The 19,751-nt window shown below is 46.6% G+C and overlaps 1 protein-coding gene across 2 annotated transcripts in view; it reads right to left on the bottom strand.

Moving 5' to 3' along the window:
* Positions 1-8,497: 8,497 nt before the first annotated feature.
* The window catches only part of DDAH1 (dimethylarginine dimethylaminohydrolase 1), a 183,171-nt gene continuing 171,917 nt past the window's right edge, over positions 8,498-19,751 (bottom strand). The window contains exons 7-9 of one of the 2 annotated variants that reach the window (XM_080657291.1): positions 11,389-11,422; positions 9,524-9,592; positions 8,498-9,195 (exon numbers count right to left, since the gene is read on the bottom strand). In XM_080657291.1, the coding sequence (XP_080513417.1) occupies positions 9,170-9,195; positions 9,524-9,592; positions 11,389-11,422 (129 nt within the window). In that variant the 3' untranslated portion in view covers positions 8,498-9,169. Of the gene's footprint in view, positions 9,196-9,523; positions 9,593-9,625; positions 9,910-11,388; positions 11,423-19,751 lie in introns of those variants that run through there. The other variant, XM_080657289.1, reaches the window with a different exon arrangement.

Raw genomic sequence — 19,751 nt, forward strand, 5'->3', positions numbered from 1 at the left:
GGCACCGCAGGGTATAGAAGGAACCTTGCAAGGAGAATGCCTGCTCTTACTGAAGATCCATCAGGCATTGTGGACAATAGTAAGAGGTGGGACTGAAAACCAAGAATGGCTAAATAATACAGTTGCACAAGGAGGGAGGAGGTGGTATTCCCAAATTCCACGTTGTGCTCCATCAAAGGCATAATTCTGGGAAGGCATGTCAAAGGAGTAGCCCATGATTGCCTGTCTAGGAAGGGTGAGGATTGAGAGGCAGCAAGGCTTCCTTCAAGATCAGTCATTTCTCTCCCCATGGTTAGAATCAGTGGTTCTCAGACTGGGCTCCTTATTAGATCACTTGGCTGCTGATGTCCAAGTCCCACTGCAGACTAATTTTTAAAAATCCCTGGAAGCCTGAGCATTGGTAGAGTTGTTTTCTAACAGTTTTATTGAGATATAATTCACATACCATACATTCCACCTATTTAAAGTGTACAATTCAATGGTTTTTAGTATACATACAGAATTGTGCCAGTAGCACCACAATCAATTTTAGAGTATTTTGTCACTGCTAAAAAAAAACCTGTACTGTTTAGCCTTCACCTTTACTTCTTCCATCCTTCCTATCCCTAGGCAACCATTCATTCACTTTCTGTCTGTAAAGACTTGCCAGTTCTGGACATCCTATATAATAAAGGCCTAATATGCAAATTGACCTAACAGTGGAATGACTGGTGGAATGACTGGTTGCTATGATGAGCACTGACCATCAGGGGGCAGACGCTCAGTGCAGGAACTGCTCCCAGCCCACACGCCCCAGGCCAGCCAAGGTGGGTGCCAACGGGGGGCCCTCCAATTGCCCCGCCAGTTGCCCCACAGATCAGCCCTGATCACCGGCCAAGCCTAGGGACCCTACCCATGCACTAATTTCGTGCATCAGGACTCTAGTTTAATATAAAAGGAATGACATATGACCTTTTGTGCCTGACTTCTTTCACTAGCATGTTTCCAGGTTGCAGCAGGAATTAGTACTTTATTCCTTTTTATGGCTGAATAATATTCCCCCGTATGGATATACTACATTTTATTTATACACTAATGACCTGGTGCATGGATTTGTGAACATTGAAAGGAAATTAATTAGAAGTTGGCTGGCAGGGCGGGACTGGGTGAGATGGGCCAGACATGCCCTGGAGCCAACCTCCCACCATCTCTCCTTGGCCAGCTGCACCTGGGCTGGCACTGCGGCTCGAAGGGCATCTGTGGAGTGAGCAGGGTCCCTCCAAGAGGGGCAGGTGGGGTTCTGCAGCCTGATGGAATTGTGTGTCCCCATGAGGAATTGGGCTCCCTCCTTTCTGGTTCCAGGGTGCATCACCTGAGAACCTCCGCTGCCAAGTCACTGCAGCTCGGCAGCTCCTGCATTGAGCGTCTGCCCCGGTGGTCAGTGCATGTCATACCTACCAGCCAGTTGGCTGGTCAGACAGTCACTTAGCCTTTTATATATATAGACTCATAAACTGTTGAACATTTGGATTATTTCCACTTTTTAGCTACTAAGAATAATGCTGTTATTATGAACATTTGTGTATAAGTTATTGTTTGGATATATATTTTCATTTCTCCTAGGGATATATCTAGGAGTGGAATTGCTGGGTCACATGGTAACTCTATATTTAACCTTTTGAGGTGAAATGGTACTTTTGAAAACTTCCCAGTTCATTCTACTGAGATCATTAGAATCACAGGGCTGAGAACTATTGACACCAACAAAATGGTAAAACACAGACAAACACACTCTGACAGTTTCAAGGGAGACATTTCATAACCCTTGGGGGTCCTCGTGGAACAGCGAGGTTGGTTCATAGTTTTCCACCTGCACCCAAGATACTAGTAACTGCTGTCAACATGCAAGGAAATGTGCATTATTGCCCTGCTTTTAATTCTATTTGATTCAACATGTATGCTAATGACTTTATGGGATGAATATCTGGAGCTAGAATTAAAAAAAATTTTTTTAACTGCAATTTTTTCTTCCTATGAAATCCTCCATGGAAGCTTAAAAGATAAAACAGATAAAGATGGAGCTGCTCTAGGGACCATTAAGAAGAGAGTGGAAGGCCCTGCCTGCTGGGCCCTTAGACACTTCCTCTCTCACCCACCTACCTACCCACCCACCCAGTCCCACCACTCTCAGCCCTTCCACACAATACTCAGTGCTTGATAGAGCATTGTTTGAAAATCCATAATCCAGAAGGTACTTGTATAATTAGTTTATGGATAACCCAAAACTGAGAACATAAAATACTTTTCGTGACAGACTGAGGGTCAAGATGAACTCTAACGGGGATCAGTATAAGGTAAACCAAACCAAACCAAACCCAAACTGAACTTCTCCGGAGTGGTTTTTTTTTTTAAAAAATAAATCTTTATTGTTCAGATTATTACAATTGTTCCTCTTTTTTCCCCCCATAGCTTCCCTCCACCTGGTTCCCACCCCACCCTCTGCCCTTACCCCCACCCCACCACACTGTCCTCATCCATAGGTATATGATTTTTGTCCAGTCTCTTCCCGCACCCCCTACACCCCTTTCCCCCTGAGAATTGTCAGTCCACTCCCTTTCTATGCCCCTGATTCTATTATATTCACCAGTTTATTCTGTTCTTCAGATTATTTATTCACTTGATATTTATTTACTTATTTATTTATTTATTTATATTTTTTTCTGGGCTTGATAATAAAATTTAATTAATTCTGCTCTGCCCTTTCCACAGCACATCATGTATTTTATTTTTATTTTATTTTATTTTTTAAAAAAATCTTTATTGTTCAGATTATTACAATTGTTCCTCTTTTTTCCCCCATAGCTCCCCTCCACCCAGTTCTCACCCCACCCTCTGCCCTTACCCCCCCCCCCCCGCCCCGCACTGTCCTCATCCATAGGTGTATGATTTTTGTGCAGTCTCTTCGCACACCCCACACCCCTTTCCCCCCGAGAATTGTCAGTCCACTCCCTTTCTATGCCCCTGATTCTATTATATTCACCAGTTTATTCTGTTCATCAGATTTTTTTATTCACTTGGTTTTTAGATTCACTTGTTGACAGATATGTATTTGTTGTTCTTAATTTTTATCTTTACCTTTTTTCTTCTTCTTCCTCTTCTTAAAGAATACCTTTCAGCATTTCATATAATTCTGGTTTGGTGTTGATGAACTCCTTTAGCTTTTTCTTATCTGTGAAGCTCTTTATCTGCCCTTCAATTCTGAATGATAGCTTTGCTGGGTAGAGTAATTTTGGTTGTAGGTTCTTGCTATTCATCACTTTGAATATTTCTTGCCATTCCCATCTGGCCTGCATAGTTTCTGTTGAGAAATCAGCTAGAAATCATATGGGTGCTCCCTTGTAGGTAACTAACTGTTTTTCTCTTGCTGCTTTTAATATTCTCTCTTTGTCTTTTGCTCTTGGCATTTTAATTATGATGTGTCTTGGTGTGGTCCTCTTTGGATTCCTTTTGTTTGGGGTTCTGTGTGCTTCCTGGACTTATAAGTCTATTTCTTTCACCAGGTGGGGGAAGTTTTCTGTCACTATTTCTTCAAATAGGTTTTCAGTATCTTGCTCTCTCTCTTCTTCTGGCACCCCCACAATTTGGATGTTGGTATGCTTGAAGTTGTCCCAGAGGCTCCTTACACTATCTTCATATTTTTGGATTCTTTTTTCTTTTTGCTTTTCCGGTTGAGTGTTTTTTGCTTCTTTGTATTTCAAATCTTTGATTTGATTCTTGCGATCCTCTAATCTGCTGTTGGATCTCTGTATATTATTTTTTTATTTCAGTCAGTGTATGCTTAATTTCTAGTTGGTCCTTTTTCATATCCTCAAGGGTCTCGCTAAATTTATTGGCCTTTTCTAAAAAATTCTTGATAAACCTTATAACCATGGTTTTGAACTCTATATTCAGTCATTTGCTTTCCTCTATTTCTTTCATTTGTGACCTGTTTCTTTGTCTCCACATTTTGGCTGCTTCCCTGAGTTGATAGAGTGGCTTTGTGTGCTAGGTGTCCTATAGGGCCTAGTGGCTCAGCCTCCCCAGTTACCTGAGGTGGACATTCTTGGTGCACCCCTTTGTGGGCCGTGTGCACCGTCTTGCTGTAGTTAAGCCTTGATTGTTGTTGGTATCACTGGGAGGAATTGACCTCCAGGCCAATTGGCTGTGAGGATCAGCTGTGTCTATGCTGGGAGAACTTCTCTGCTAGAGACACCCTTATGAGGCAAGACTTGCTTCAGTGGGGCTTTGGTGATCACTGAGTCTGCCCCCTGAGTGTGTCTCTTATGGATCTGAGGAGTTGTAATCTGGATGGTCCTACTCTGACCCCTGGGTACACTGGCTCTTGGATCTCCAAGGAGGTGCTAAATTAGCCTCTGCCTGAGGCCACCCAGCAGGAACTATGGAGAGATCTGCAGATTCCTCTTCTTTGTTTGGGTTTGGAGGTGCCCAGATGAGGCCCAGCTTGAAGCAATGAAAGCTGCTGTGGGGCCTTGGGCCTTCTTTTGGATGTTCTGGGTTTCACTGACTCAGCTGCAGTTTGTTAGGTAAGTTTAGAATTTAAAGGACCAGGCCATTCACATGCAAAAGCCTCTGCACTCAGCTTGGATTGGGTGAGTCTAAGGGCAGAGCAAACAGCAATGGCTTCCCGTCAGCCCTGCCCTAAGAGGCCCCTGGGTCTCAGTGTCCCACAGTAATCACTGCAAGCACCTCTGAGAGAAAGCCGCCCTCGAGTTTCACCTGCTTCCAGACTGTCCAGTTTCTCCCCGTATGAGTCTGGGTCTCCAGAGTCTTGCTGGGAACTGGAGTTCAGAGCAGTCGGGAGCTTTTGTCTCCCTCCCGATTGAGAAAGCCAGCCGCGTATTCAGTTGCCATACCTCTCTGCACGCGCGCCTCCGTACCTCTGTACTTTATTTCCGCACCTCCTATGAGTCTCAGTGTGCTTTTCTCTTTCCTTCTAGTTGTAGAATTTCCACTCAGCCAGCCTTCCTGTGGTTCTGGATGATGTCTGTTTTGTCTTTTAGTTGTAGTTTTGAAATTGTTGTGTGAGGCAGCAGTTCAGGTGTTTACCTATGCCGCCATCTTGGTTTCTCCCAAAGTGGGTTTTATTGAGAATGAAAACATTTCCTTTCCTGCAAGGTATTCAAGCATAGCCCAGACAACTTTTTCTACAAAGAAGTCATAGAAGGGGATTAAAAAACCACAGGATGAGGTAGTTGGCCTAAGTGATTGTGATAGTGGCCACAACCTTAAGACTTTGGAAAACCATGTTCATACTGCCAGAGCTCCTTGTATCTTGAGGATCTCTGCCAGCCAGGGGGAGGGGTTTGGCCTGCAGGATAGGAAGTTGTTGTTTCTCTCCTTATCTTTATCCTGATTTTCCTCATCCAAGCTCCACTGGGGTTTTGCCTTGAAAAGAGCTGGCAATGATCATGGGGCATATCAGAGCTACCATTTTTATTGTTTAATTTTTAACCTATTATTATTTCGTTAGACTGTAACATTCGTAAGGCCAGCATTTTACCTGCTTTTCCAGTGGTGCTCCTAAGAGTGTCTCGCATATAGTAGGTGTTACAAAGGGAATGATTATGTCTCCTCAAAATTCATTTGATAAAATCTTAACACTCGATGTGATGGGATTAGGAGGTGGGGCCTTTGGGAGGTGATTAGGTCAAGAGGACAAAGCCCTCATGAATAGGATGGGTGCCCTTTTTCTACCATGTGAATTTATACCGCAGCCAGCAGTCTGCCACGTGGAGGAGGGCCCTCACCAGATCCAGACCAGGCTGGCACCTGATCGTAAACTTATACAGCTTCTAGAACTGTGAGCAATAAAATTCTGTTGTTTATAAGCCACCCGTTTGTGGTAATCCTATCTAATAAAAGAGTAATATGCAAATTGACCGTACCTCCACTACACCCACAAGCCATGCCCACCAGCCAATCAGGAGCGAGTATGCAAATTAACCCAACCAAGATGGCTGCGGCCACGGAGAGAGCAGGAGGCTTGGGTTTCCCCAGCAATGGAGGAAGCCAAGCTTTCTTCCTGCCCTGGCCTGCCTAGGCCTCCGCTCAAGGCTACAAAATTTCAATTATAAAAGATAAATAAATCCCAACAAAAATGGCTGTAGCCATGAAGCGAGCAGGAGGCTTGGCTCTGCTCAAGGCTACAAAGTTTCAATTATAGAAGATAAATAAATCCCAGATCCCAGGGCCTCCGCTTGGGTCGCTGGGGGGTGTGGCCAGCCTGAAAACCACCACAGGCCCCTCGCCCAGGCTGCCCCACACCCCAAGGGAACCCCCACTCTGATCTGGGACACCCTTCAGGGCAAACCAGCTGGCCCCCACCCATGCACCAGGCTTCTATCCTATCTAATCCTATCTAATAAAAGGATAATATGCAAATTTACCATCACTCCAACACACAAGATGGCTGCCCCCATGTGGACACAAGATGGCCACCACAAGATGGCCAGCAGGGGAGGGAAGTTGGGAAGGACCAGGTCTGCAAGAGAGGGCAGTTGTGGGTGATCAGGCCAGCAGGGGAGGGCATTTGGGAGGGACCAGGCCTACAAGGGAAGGCAGTTGGGGGCGATCAAGCCTGCAGGAAAGGGCATTTAGGGGTGACCAGGCCGGCAGAGGAGGGAAGTTGGGGGCGACCGGGCCTACAGGGAAGGGCAGCTGGGGGGGACCCAGGCCTGCAGGGGAGAGCAGGTGGGGGGGGGGGGACCAGGCCTGCAGGGGAGAGCAGTTGGGGGTGACCAGGCCTGCAGGGGAGGGCAGTTAGGGGTGACCAGGCCTGCAGGGGAGGGCAGTTAGGGGTGACCAGGCTGGCAGGGGAGCAGATAGGCATCAATCAGGCTGGCAGGGGAGTGGTTAGGTGGTGATCAGGCTGGCAGGCAGAAGCGGTTAGGGGCAATCAGGAAGGCAGGCAGGTGAGCAGTTGGGAGCCAGCAGTCCTGGATTGTGAGAGGGATGTCTGACTGCCCGTTTAGGCCCGATCCTACGTAGGGGATAGTCAGACATCCCTCAAGGGGTCCCAGATTGGAGAGGGTGCAGGCTGGGCCGAGGGACACATCCCCTCCACCCCCCGTGCACGAATTTCATGCACCGGGCCTCTAGTTCGTTATAGCAGCCTGAGTGGAGTAAGACATTTCATGTACAATAAGTACATGTTGAATGACTGACCAACTACAGAAAAGCTACTTGACAGGAATAAAGTTTCAGTTATGCAAGATGAGTGACCCACTTGCCCCAACCCATCCCTTGCCTATGCTCCATCTTTGTGATCTCTGACTCACACCTCACTCTCTGGTTTTCACTTGGACTTAAGTTAGTCCTTGACACTTACTGTTCAAGTTCAGGCAAGTGTCCTAACTGCTCTGTGCCCCAGGTTTCTCATCCACCCAGGAAAAAAGCTTTAAATATGTGAAGAGGAGTAAAGGTAGACTATTGGATAATACTAACATATAAAGGATCAGAAAGAGCAACATCTTATCTCATAGACTGATTGAATGCATGTAAAGTGCTTAGCTTCCTGCATATGCCACACCGGCAGTAAATATTAGCAATGATCACTTTTATTATTCTTGAGACTTACTGCCTTTATTATCTCATCCTTCAGAGCCATGCTTGTCAGCACCTTCATCTTGATCATGACCTTGATTTTCCTTGGACACAATGCACTTTCTCCCCTCAACTATGCTGCCTTGTGGGAACAGTCCCCAGGCCGCCCTGAGATGCTGGTTCCCTCTGGGCAGCACCCACACCCTGTTTACTTACCTTCAGAGCAGAGAGAAAGCCCCATTGCTGAGGAATAGTAGTTGATTCTGTGTTTCTGGTTGGGCATTGTGCACTGCGTTGAGCTAGCATCACGTGCTTTAAACTGCTTGGTGCCAGTTCTAAAAACCCCAAACCAACCACTTTTGATGATCTGGATTGTGGTCAAAATTAGTTTAGCTCTACCAACCACCCACAGTTTCATAGAATCTTTGCTGTGTTACACGTAGTTACAATCGTAGCAAAAAGTGCATCCACCTTTTAACAACTGGAATAGTGCCCTGACCAGTTTGGCTCAGTGGATACAGCCGTGGGCAAACTACGGCCTGCGGACCGGATCCGGCTGTCCTATCCGGTTCTCTTGCTCTCCCCTCCGCTCCTTTACTTTGAATTTATATTAGTTCACACAAACACTCCATCCATGCTTTTGTTCCGGCCCTCCAGTCCAGTTTAAGAACCCATTGTGGCCCTCGAGTCAAAAAGTTTGCCCACCCCTGGATAGGACATCGGCCTGTGGACTCAAGGGTCCCAGGTTCGATTCTGGTCAAGGCCATGTACCTTGGTTGCAGGCATATCCCCAGTAGGAAGTGTGCAGGAGGCAGCTGATCGATGTTTCTCTCTCATCGATGTTTCTAACTCTCTATCCCTCTCCCTTCCTCTCTGTAAAAAATCAATAAACTATATTAAAAAAACACTGGAATAGCAACTTTGCCCTTGTTTCAAGGGAAAAATGATTTTATTGGGCCTTTTCTAGGTGTGATTCTATTGAGGAAGGAACCTGTGTCTCTCGGGGTATATGTTGCCAGGGGATCTTTTGTAGGCACATTACCAATTTCAGGAGCCCTATTTTAGGAAACAGGCAGGGAGAGGATTTGAGTTTTATTTTAGGGAAACATCTCTGGGGCTGTTTTGCGTGGGGGGCGGGTAAGAGAAGAATAAAACCGGAGCTCAGGAGGGAGGGTAGCTTAAAGGCGGACATCCTGAACTCATGGAGTGGTGGCAGTACTGAGAGACAGAGGGTGTGGGTTTGAGAGAATCAACGATACTTGCCAGACTCACATGTGACACAACACCCCAACTCTGTTTTCCATAAAAATCCCAGTTACACTTGACATCTTGTGACGCTTAGGCATGTACTGACTGGAGATGCTTTGTTCCCCGATAGCCTTCTGTGGTCTGCAAGCCGCTGACTCTGACTCTCCAGCTTCCAAAGCCCCAGTCCTTTGCTCGCTCCTCAGAAAGGGCAGTTCGGCCTCCAGCTTCCAATGCACTCCCGTTTCCTGAGGCTTGTGGCTCGTGACGTGCCCCTGCTCCAACGCAGGTTCCATAAAGGCAGAGGTCTGCGTCCCGTTTCCTGACGTACCCAAGGGGCTCGTCACGGTGCTTGGTTTATCATGGGCACTGATAGGTATTTGTTGAAATGGAAGGAACAAAGCAAAGGTGGTTCAATATGTTGGATGCTGCAGAAAATTCAAGTCGAATGAGAACAGAGAGAGGGCCCCTGGTTTTAGGACAGGAGGTCACTGGTGACCGTGGAGAGGACCTTCAGGAGAGTGTGTTGTGGAAGGCAAAGTGAAATGTTCTTATTTTAAAAACAATTTTTAGAAAAGGTCACGGAGGCGCATGATTTTGTGAGGTAAGGAAATAAAGCTGCGAGGTTAGACTGGTCTTCTGTATGCTATTTTGTTCGTGTATTAGGTGTGGCTCATGGAAGTTGAAATAGACTGACCTTCATTTGGTGGGGATGTGCCTGGGAATACGTCGCTAGGTTCTCTCTTAAAGGACTGTCCCACTTTGCCTACGAGAATTGAAGACAGAGTACAAATAAGCACAAAGGAATTTCCCATTTTCATTAAATAAGTACACAATGAAAGACGGTATTAATATGTATGGATATTTTGGGGTCAGGTTTCTTCTCGCCATATTTTAGTGCTCACTCACACAGAATTGCTCTCTCATTTTTGCCCCACATCCTGATAGAGGTGTTTTAGGCATTATGTGTTGTTTTGAGAACATTGTAAGTCACATGAACAGTGCCCGAGTCAACTTGCATCTAAACCGGCCATCGTTTTTCTTCATTGCTCACAGATGGAGGATTCTCTGAAGTCATGTTGGCTGAAACAGCAGATTGAGACTTAATTTGCATGCTATCCAGGTGTCCTTAATTTACCACCCATGCCTATAAAGTTAAAAATTTTTTTCAATGTACAATTGTGGTAGCTTGTACACCCTGCTTCTGGTTTGGTGTCTGGAGACTGTCCTCTGGCTCGTCTGAGGGCCCCTGGGCCCATCTTGTGGGAAACCAAGTGGGTCCCTTGTGTTCTCCTGCCTCAGCCTCCTTGTCACTCAGCCACATGGCTGCTAGTGTCCCTCAGGAAATTGCCTCATCTGCTGGGCACAGCTGTCTCCATGGCACTGCTACTGCTACCAGCATTTTGGCCTCAGGGGAGGGGACACTGCTCTGTCCTTTGCTATTCAGGCTTGAGAATAGACAGACCCCTCCCCTAGGTTGTCACAGCCAAGAACACACCTTGCTGTAACTTTTAGCATGTATTTCCTCCACGTAAAAATAACAGAAGGAGAGTCCAAAGTTGAGAATAACTAACATGAGAGGTGACTACCCCTTAAGAGCTTGCAGGCTTAGATCCATCATGTCTTAGGTTGTGTTCCCCAGAAGCTGACTCAGAGGTGAAGATCTGAGCAAGTAGTTCATTTGGCAGGTAATCCCCGGAAGCACCAGTAAGAGAGTAGAGAAGCAGTTCAGGCAGGAAGGCTACATCGAATGCATAGATAAGTTTACCACGGTGGGCAACTGGGGCTCAATCCCGTGGGGAACCTTTGAGAGACAATACGGAACTTCCCTGGCCAATATGGTAACCATCAGCTATATGTGGCTGCTGAGCATCTGAAATGGGGCTGCTCAGAAAGGAGATACGCCCTAAATGTAAGACACATGTCGGATTTCTAACACTTAGTACAAAAAAAGTAAAATAAAATATCTCATTGATAATTTTTATATTGATGACATGTTGTCATGATAATATTTTAGGTATATGGGGCTAAACAAAATCTGTTGTTAAAATTCATTTCCCATTCTTCATTTTACTTTTTAAAATATGATTACTAGAAAATGTAAAATTACACATGTGACTCACATCACAGGCCTATTGGACAGCACTGGTATAGAACATGCCTCCGAATCATCTTCCCTGAGAATTGAAAAACTGGGTGGATTCACCCACTTGCTCCAAACCATCACTGACCGAGAACCCTCTCCTGGGGGTGTTAACTCCCTGGTATTTCTGGCTGCCTTGTGCAAAGGTGTGCTTCTGAGCTGGAGAGAGCCCCAGGCAGAGAGTCAGTAAGAAGCATTTTGCGGGTGGGGGGTGGGGGGCACAGACAGTGTCTGGTATACTCTCTCATTCCTATCTCCCATAGCAAAAGTCCCTAGCTCCCCAAACAGGAGGGCTCCACTCATGCTTATCCTCAGAATCTAGGCTCCACCAACCCCAGGGAGAATAGGAAGGTATTGGCTTATTTTTTCCCTTCTCTCAGCTTGATTGACAAGGACATCGCTTCAAGGGAAAAACATACCTTCATTGCTGGAGGTGCGGTCTGGCATGATGATCTTCAAAAGACAAAAGAATAAAAGGCCTGATATCAGTACATTTCCCAAGATCTAGGTTCCTCAGTAAACACTGCAGCAGGGCATCATAGCTCAGCCCAAATTGTGCTGGACCAACCCAAGTCCAGCTCCATTTCCAACTTTCTCCTCCATGCCAGTTCCATATGTCTGTCCTGCAGCCCTGCAAGAAACCACGTGAACAAGAACACACAACTCCACAGTAACAAGCCTCACATGATGGGCGCAACGCCTAATCCATGTGGAGTGGGATAATGTTTTAAAGAATTAATTCTATGTTCTCGCCTACCCCCAAACCTTCACAACCCTTCCAACTCTGTGCTTTCTGATTTTCTTCACTTGCACCCCGGGGATCTTCCTCCCAGCCCAGAAAACTAGATATGAGTCATCCACTGCTTTAGGGGCAGGATGTCAGTCACTCTTGAACTGGAGAATAAAGGAGGCAAATTTGTGTTTAACTTCAAAAGTCTCCGGTGCAGGTGTAGCACAGAAAGAGCCGGATGCATAACTGCATAATTGCAAAGTGAGCTCTGTCCCCCAGACTAAAGATTCCAGAGGCTGGGGGGTGGGGGAGAGAGGAAGGACCTCAAGGACAGAAAGAGAAATAGCCGTGCCCCACGGGAACAGAGCCCATGAGCGCACACCCCTGCACACTCCCACCTGTCCCAAAGCCCTCGGTGAGGAATCTGTTCTCCAAGGGTGAGGATTGCCTGTGGGCTGCAGGCGCAGTGATTAGCGAGGTCCAAAGACAACCACCTGTGCCCCAGGATTTTGTGCACCTCTCTGCCCCACCCATACCAGGTGGGAAGCCCCCTTCCAACAGCCTGGGCCACTTGAAAACCCCAAGAGCAATATGCTGGTCACCTAGAGGGTCTTCATAAAGTAGTACCCGGGCAAATAGTACCATGGGATCAAACAGAACTGACCCTAAACCTCTCAGCAAGCCGGGACAGTAATGGACACGCACCTGTGCTACACTTCTTAACATAGGGATACTTCTCCAAAGGGAATGTCATCTTTGGAGACACGTCTCTGTCCACAGTTAGGAGAAATCTTACAGGAATGTGCAGAGCAGCCTTTCTCCTTGAAGGCACTTTGTTTTAACCCTCATTTTCCTGCCCCGCCCTAATCTATTAAATGTACTTCTCACAGCAGAGGAGCAGTTTGCTTAAAGGTAAATCAACTAAAAAATACCAAGTATTCCAGAAACCTAAGGCATGATCTCCCTTAGTGTCATTTTGTATCACACACATCAGAAAAACATTCAAATGAGTCAGAAGTAGTCAGAGAGCGAGGCAGAAGGGTGTGTGAGGTGGCCTCATAATTACCCACGGAAAGGTGTGTTTTGGGTGGATTCAGGATACACTGTCCTGTTTCGTTGAGGTGGTTGGACTCCGTGGGTACATTCCAGGAGCTGGTTTCTCACACCCCAAAATCAATGGAAGAGGAAGGTGGAAAGCTGCCCACTTCCTGAGGCTAACTCGAGGCTGTGCACATTTCTCTGTCACTGAGTCATGATTGCTGCTTTAGATCCACTAACACTGGAAGCAAGTGTTCAATGCCCTGGTGACCCGGCAAATATTTCCGAGGGCAGCCCTTCTTATTTTCTGCTTCCAGTGCTAGGTGATTGTGGGCTAACGACAGAGAAGACAAATGGAAAATATCTGGATATTTGAGAGGAAGTGACAATAAACTGCTACTCAGATACTTTTCGCAGTTTGAAGCACACCATCTGCTGATCAGGGTAAAAAATGGCAAATGTTTCTGGGTGTGATCCTACGAATACCCCCTTCTCTGCACCAGCTGCCACGCTCATGCAACGTGACTCCACCCCATAGCTGATTAGAAGGGGTGTGGACACTTGACCCAAGTGGACTGGTCAGATTTCCCCTGTGGAATTGGAAAGTGGGCCTCTGAGCCTCGTGAGAAGCTACATGTCTCTCCTCTGCACAGGTTTGCTATGAGAGCGGCGAAGGCAGGCGATGAGGACGGGGCCGAATGAGCAGCAGCCTCGGTCCCTGCCTTTCCAGGCCTGGCTCCAGGATCTCCTGAAGCTTCATTATGCCACCTGTTCCTAGTGCCATGACCTGGTGTCTAAAAGAAACCCTCCCCTCTGTGTAAATGCCTGTGAGTGCAAACCACGTCCCTGTGATCCTAACAGCAGCTCAGCCTGTTCTTACTCTCACAGGTGACCTGGCTGGAACCATCGCTAGGAAGGCTCCGCCTCCCTGGATGGCCACACTCCTCACAGCATTCTTTCTTTGCATCTTGAAGGATAGATAGCTGGAGATACTTCTCACTTCTCTCACCTGTTCTCCCGCTCAAGATGCCTCTGGACCCTGCAGTTCACATGGAAGCAAAGAGCAGAAGAACAGCTTCTCTTTCCTCTGTGTTGATTCCCAGGGCTCTACATTTTAAAGTTGATTAGACTGGGCAAAAGGGTGAGGGGAGACGCATCTTTCTTTCCTGTCTCTCTTTCTCCATTTACTCATTCAATGGAAACTTGAGGCACTTACCACGGGCCAGGCACTACTGAAAATGCTAATGCTATAGGACCTCCCGGAGCTTACATGATACTGGAGGGAGACAGGCAATAAAAACACATACAGCTGAATTAATTTCAGATAGTGGAGAGCCATGATGTAGATGACAGGGAGGGAAGATGGATAGTGATTATGTGTATGCGCACATGTGTGTCAGTGTGGTGGCTCCTTCAGGAAGGACGTCAGGAAAGGTGACCTTGGAGGACATGGGAATAACAGAGAGAGAAGTAACTGGCCATGGAAATATGTGTGGAACAGCCTTCTGGAAAGGGTTACTAGTCCATTCAAGGGTGCTGGGACCCCATATCTCCCCTCTGATCTCCTCACTTCATTCCTTCCCTTATATGTTAACTGAGCTCCCACTAGGAGTCAGGAGCTAGCTGGAACAGATCAGAAGAAGAACAAGACAGAGTTTTGCCTTGGAGGAAGTCACAATGTAGATAAGGAGAAAGTGAGGTAAGTCATGAAAACACAGGGGTTGTGTCCATACCAGAAGGAAGTAAACAGAGCGATGGGGAAGATGATGGGAGTACCCAGAAGCCTGAACCAACCTGCCAGTTTCTCTTAGTCCCTGCCAGCAGCGGGGCCCCTGAAGGAGAGGCTGAGCCTCTGAAGGATCAGGAAGTTCAGTTCCATCCCAATGCAATGCTCTTTACCTTGGATGCCTTGGAGACAAGGTAGGGAGCTTACTGGAACAGGCCAGCAAAGCACACTCCACCAGACACTCCCAGGGAAGCCCAGGAGAAAACTGGAATTGGTTCAAGTTGCTGAGAAAACAGGAAAGGTGACACTTCTTTGCAAGACTAGGACACACACACACACACACACACACACACACACACACACAGCTCCGGGAGGAGCTGAGGGCAAAGGAAGGAATTGGCAGTCATCCCTGACAAGGTGTAATCCAAGAACGAGAGTCCTGCAGAACAAGGAAAAAACCTTAACACAACACAAGGTCAGAGTGAACTCTTGGGGAGTTATGTAACTGATTAAGGGTTTAAAAGGAGAGTATGTATTTACTTCATGGTATGACTCATTTAAATGGAACAGACTTAAAAAAAACACACACACGAATCCCACAATGATTAGGTTTTCCATTTATTGTTGTTGTGGTTCTGGATGGTACTTACTGACACTGAAGTCCATAATAATGGAAACCGTCAACAGAATGTGTCTTATGTAAGGACACAAGAGGGACGGGTTGTAACATTTAAGGAGTTTAAGAGGCACTGCTAACCCAGACCACCATGTTCTGCGTGCCCTCAGACTACAGTGAGTAGGTGTTGGGTGTTAGGTAAACGGAAGAAGTGACTGTAGTGGCGGGAGGTGTGAATGCCAGAACGCAACGTGGGTTTGCGGTAACCACCAGAAAGAGCAGGGAACAGAGGTGTTTAATTACCATGTCAGAGTAGAATTGATTATAGGGTAACCAGATGTCCCTCTTAAAGGAAACTGTCATTCTATAAACATCTGCCACAAGAAGACTCTAAGGAAAAAGCCTTGGCTAGGTCTCATTTATGGCAGAGTTCCTTCCCGTTGGTCAATTTGGTAACAAGAACCGGGAGCTTGGCTCAGTGCCTTGTGTTCCCCTCTTGGAAGCAGGCTGATGTGCTGTGAGCAAGCGTTCTGCTCAGCCCCTCAGGGGTGGGCTGTGTCCCTGCAGGCGGAGGCTGGCCGTGGCCCAGCGCTGCCTCAGAAGGGTCCTGTCTAATGCTGAGTTCCCATTTGCCTATAGATACCACTTAGATCTTCCAACCTAACCTTTATCAATAACCAAAACAATATCTTGGCCTCTAAATACTTAGTCTTTTTATTGATTGATGGATTGATTTCAGAGGGGAGGGGAGAGGGAGAGAAAGATAGAAACATCAATAATGAGAGAGAATCATTGATTGGCTGCCTCCTGCATGCCTCACACTGGGGGTCAAGCCTGCAACCTGGGCATGTGCCCTTGACTGGAATCAAACCCTGGACCCTTCATTCCTCAGGCTGATGCTCTATCCACTGAGCCAAACCAGCTAGGGCAATACTTAGTCTTTTGTCTTATTTCTCAAAGAGGCTCAGAACTCAGGATGGGAAGCGAAGCAATATTACTGAGACCTCAACAGAGTCCTGGGGGCCCTGAGAGAATCCTCAGGAGCTGCTGAGTTTGAGATTCAGTCAGAAGCCATGCACCTGCCACTCTGAAGAGACAAGCCTTTAAAAAATATTTTTATTGATTTCAGAGAGGAAGGGAGAGGAAGAGAGAACATCCATGATGAGAGGGAATCAATGAGTGTCTGCCTCCTGCATGCCCCCTCCTGGGGATCAAGCCGGCAACCTGGGCATGTGTCCTGACCAGGAATTGAACCATGACCTCCTGGTTCATAGGTTAATGTTCAACCACTGAGCAACACTGGACGGACAGAGAGAGACAAGTCTTCTTAGTTAGAACAAAGGCAACACTCCATGGTTTCTGATACTATTCCCCAGTCACAAGGACAGACACTCCGAGTGCCAGATGTGAATTGGTAGTTGAACCACTTCTCACCTGAGCAAGCCCAGGTAGCATGCTGCAGGGTTAAGAGTCAGCTCTCAGAAGGCTCAAGAGATTCAGCCAAGCTGGGGGTGGGGGTGGGTGGGCCTGGGGCTGGGGGTGAGGTTGGGGCTGGCAGCTAGATTTTTAAAATAATAGGAATTTCCTTATGGACTGGAATAGCACAGAAACCAGAACAACAATAACAAAAGCAAACAAACAAAAAAATCAAACTCCCCCCATAAACTCCAAACTCATCCAAAACAAACAAAACCCAAAATAAACAAAACCAGCACTTTAACCGACGGTAAGTAACACATCTAGGCTAGTTCCTGTACTGAAAAATAAAACAATAAAATGTAAGTTCACAGAGCAGTTTGGATACATTCACTTTGACCTACTTAACCTTATAGTATTCCTATTATCTCCATTTACATGAAAGGATGAAAAGAGGGAGAAAAATGGAAACCAACCAAGGGGGCTGAGAGGGAGGCAGGAAGTGAGTTAGACCAGATCATGGGGGGCATGCCTGGGACCAGCATGAGCAGATGTGGTTGGCCAGGTACTACACTATCATATGTCAGCCAGGTTAGAATGATAATAGAATTGTGATATCATTGTCTTTATATCTCTAACTGCATTAGATTCCAGAAATAACTTTCGCTGCCAAGGGAAGCAGCCATCCTGCCACTCAGCAAGTTGCCCTGCCCAGGTCTCATGCACACGGTGCTGAAGGCGTGCTGTGGTGGCCCTGGGGCTTCGCTCCTTATCTGGGCTTGCACCACAGAGCTAGACTTTCCCCGGCAGTGTCCACAGGGAGCTTCCTGGGGCAGGTCTGACCAGGGTGGAGGAAAAGCTCCACTGAGTGAGCACCTCCAACATATCACAAATGCACAGAAGAGGAGCATACACTGGATCCTCTGAAATTCTCTCAATGACTTATGTGGTAGGAATATGCTATTTTATAAAGGAGTGGGCAAAAGGAGGTGTACAGTTGGGAGTATGCAAAACAGAGTTCATTCTTGTATTATTATCTACACTAATAAAAGAGAAAGATGCAAATTGACCTACCTACTCGACGCCCACCAGCCAATCAGGATGAGTATGCAAATTAACCAAACAAAGATGGTGGGTTAATTTGCATACACAGGCACCGAGCAGCTGGGGGCAGGATGCTTGGATGCTTGGTCATCGCCACGGTGACGATGCAGGCATTCCGCACTGCCCCAGCCACTGTGGGTCTCTGGGCAGCGTGGGAAGGCAGAAAGGCGGCTCCGGGCCGGAGCAAAGGCGGTGCCGGCAGCCAGGGGAAAGAAGCTCCATTCTTGCAAGAATCTTCGTGCATTGGGCCTCTAGTAATAATCATAACCTGCATGTCTTTTTCCATACAACTATGAAACCTACTTTTGCCCATCCCTGAAAATGAAGCCGTTGAGACTCACAGAGGCTAACTGACTTATCCAATCCAATTCTGGCCTCAGATGGCTTCTGAAATGTCTAGGAGAAACTGGGAAAATATTAACATGATTAAAAGAAGTTAGTAAAAGGCGAGTACTTGCTGAAGACAGAGATAGAATAGGCGGGTACAAGAAATATGATGCTATACTTTCATATCACCTGGAACAAAACTATGTGAGTACTTGCCAATGACTCGTGGACTTTGTAGCGATTCAGGGAAGAGTCTGCCTAGGAAGAAAGCTGCTCAGGAGGGAAGTGTCCCTGAGAAAAAACCACTGAGAGGTGAGTCCCATACAGATTGGGAACCCAAAGCCAGCATCCACCCCGATACAGAGGATGGGCTAAACCAGGGGTGGGCAAACTTTTTGACTCGAGGGCCACAATGGGTTCTTAAACTGGACTGGAGGGCCGGAACAAAAGCATGGATGGAGTGTTTGTGTGAACTAATATAAATTCAAAGTAAAGGAGCGGAGGGGAGAGCAAGAGAACCGGATAGAACAGCCGGATCCGGCCCGCGGGCCGTAGTTTGCTCACGGCTGGGCTAAACTGTTGCTCTTGACATCATTATATGGGAAATGACCAGTTTTCATAGAATGCACAATGAAATTCTGGAAATATGGGAATGGGGTATTTTGTGAGGCAGGTGAACTGAGATAGACCTTTTAGAGAAGTATAATGGAAACCTATGTGCCCATCACCTGCTTAAATAATGACCAGCATTTGCTGTTCCAGTGTCATCTTCCATCTCACCATACATTTTTTCCCTGGGATATTTTAAATGCATCCCTGTCATCATATTACTTTACCTGTAAATACTTCAGTATGTATTTCTATGAGAAAAGAGTATCCTGTCTAATAAAAGAGTAACATGCAAATTAACCATCACTCCGCTACACCCACAAGCCACGCCCACCAGCCAATCAGGAGCAAGTATGCAAATTAACACAACCAAGATGGCAGTTAATTTGCATATCCAGGAGCAGAGGAAGACTGAAGACAGTGTAGAAGGAAGCCAAGCGTTGCAGAAGGGAACGAAGCTGCGGAGAATCAAGCAAGCAGGGCTGCGGAGAAGGGAGGGAAGCAGGTGGGGTGGGGGAGAAGGGAGGGAAGCAGACCGCCGCAGGAAGCCCTATTGCAGGAATCTTGCTGCAACGGGCCTCTAGTTTTAATATAATTACAATGCTCTTATCACACCTAATAAAATTGACAACACTTTCTTAATATCATTCACTATCCAACCTATGTTAAAATTTGCTCTTATAAAAATGTTATTTGCTGGTTGATTTGTTGGAGTCAAGAGCAAAAAAAGCTCACACATTGCATTTGGTGGTCATGTCCACTGTGGAATTTGTCACCTATATCCACTGAATACTTACTGAGCATCAATAAACCAATGACACCAAGGCTGTCTAGCATCAGGGTGCTATAACCAAGCCAACCACAATACTACACTAGGAAATCAAACATTTGAAGAGGTTAAGAGTTGTAATCAATTTCAAATAATAAGTTTTTAGAAAAAAGTCAAAGTATTGCATCCAAGCTACATATCAACTACAAATGGAAAGATAGTGTTACACTGGAGAAACTCAGCAACACCCACCAAGTGATGGATAAAAACATTTAAACTAATAAAAAGGTAACATGCTAATTAGAGCGGACGTCTTCCAGATGTCCATCTGGACAAAGCCACAGCGGCTGCAGCAGAGCGGCCCCGCCACCACGGGAGCAGGAGCGGAGGAGGAGGCAGGTGGGTGCGAGGACTACGACCTTTGCATTAACTGCTACAACACATAGG

Source organism: Plecotus auritus (genome assembly GCF_963455305.1).
Source record: "Plecotus auritus genome assembly, chromosome: 2".
Taxonomy (NCBI): Eukaryota; Metazoa; Chordata; class Mammalia; order Chiroptera; family Vespertilionidae; genus Plecotus; species Plecotus auritus.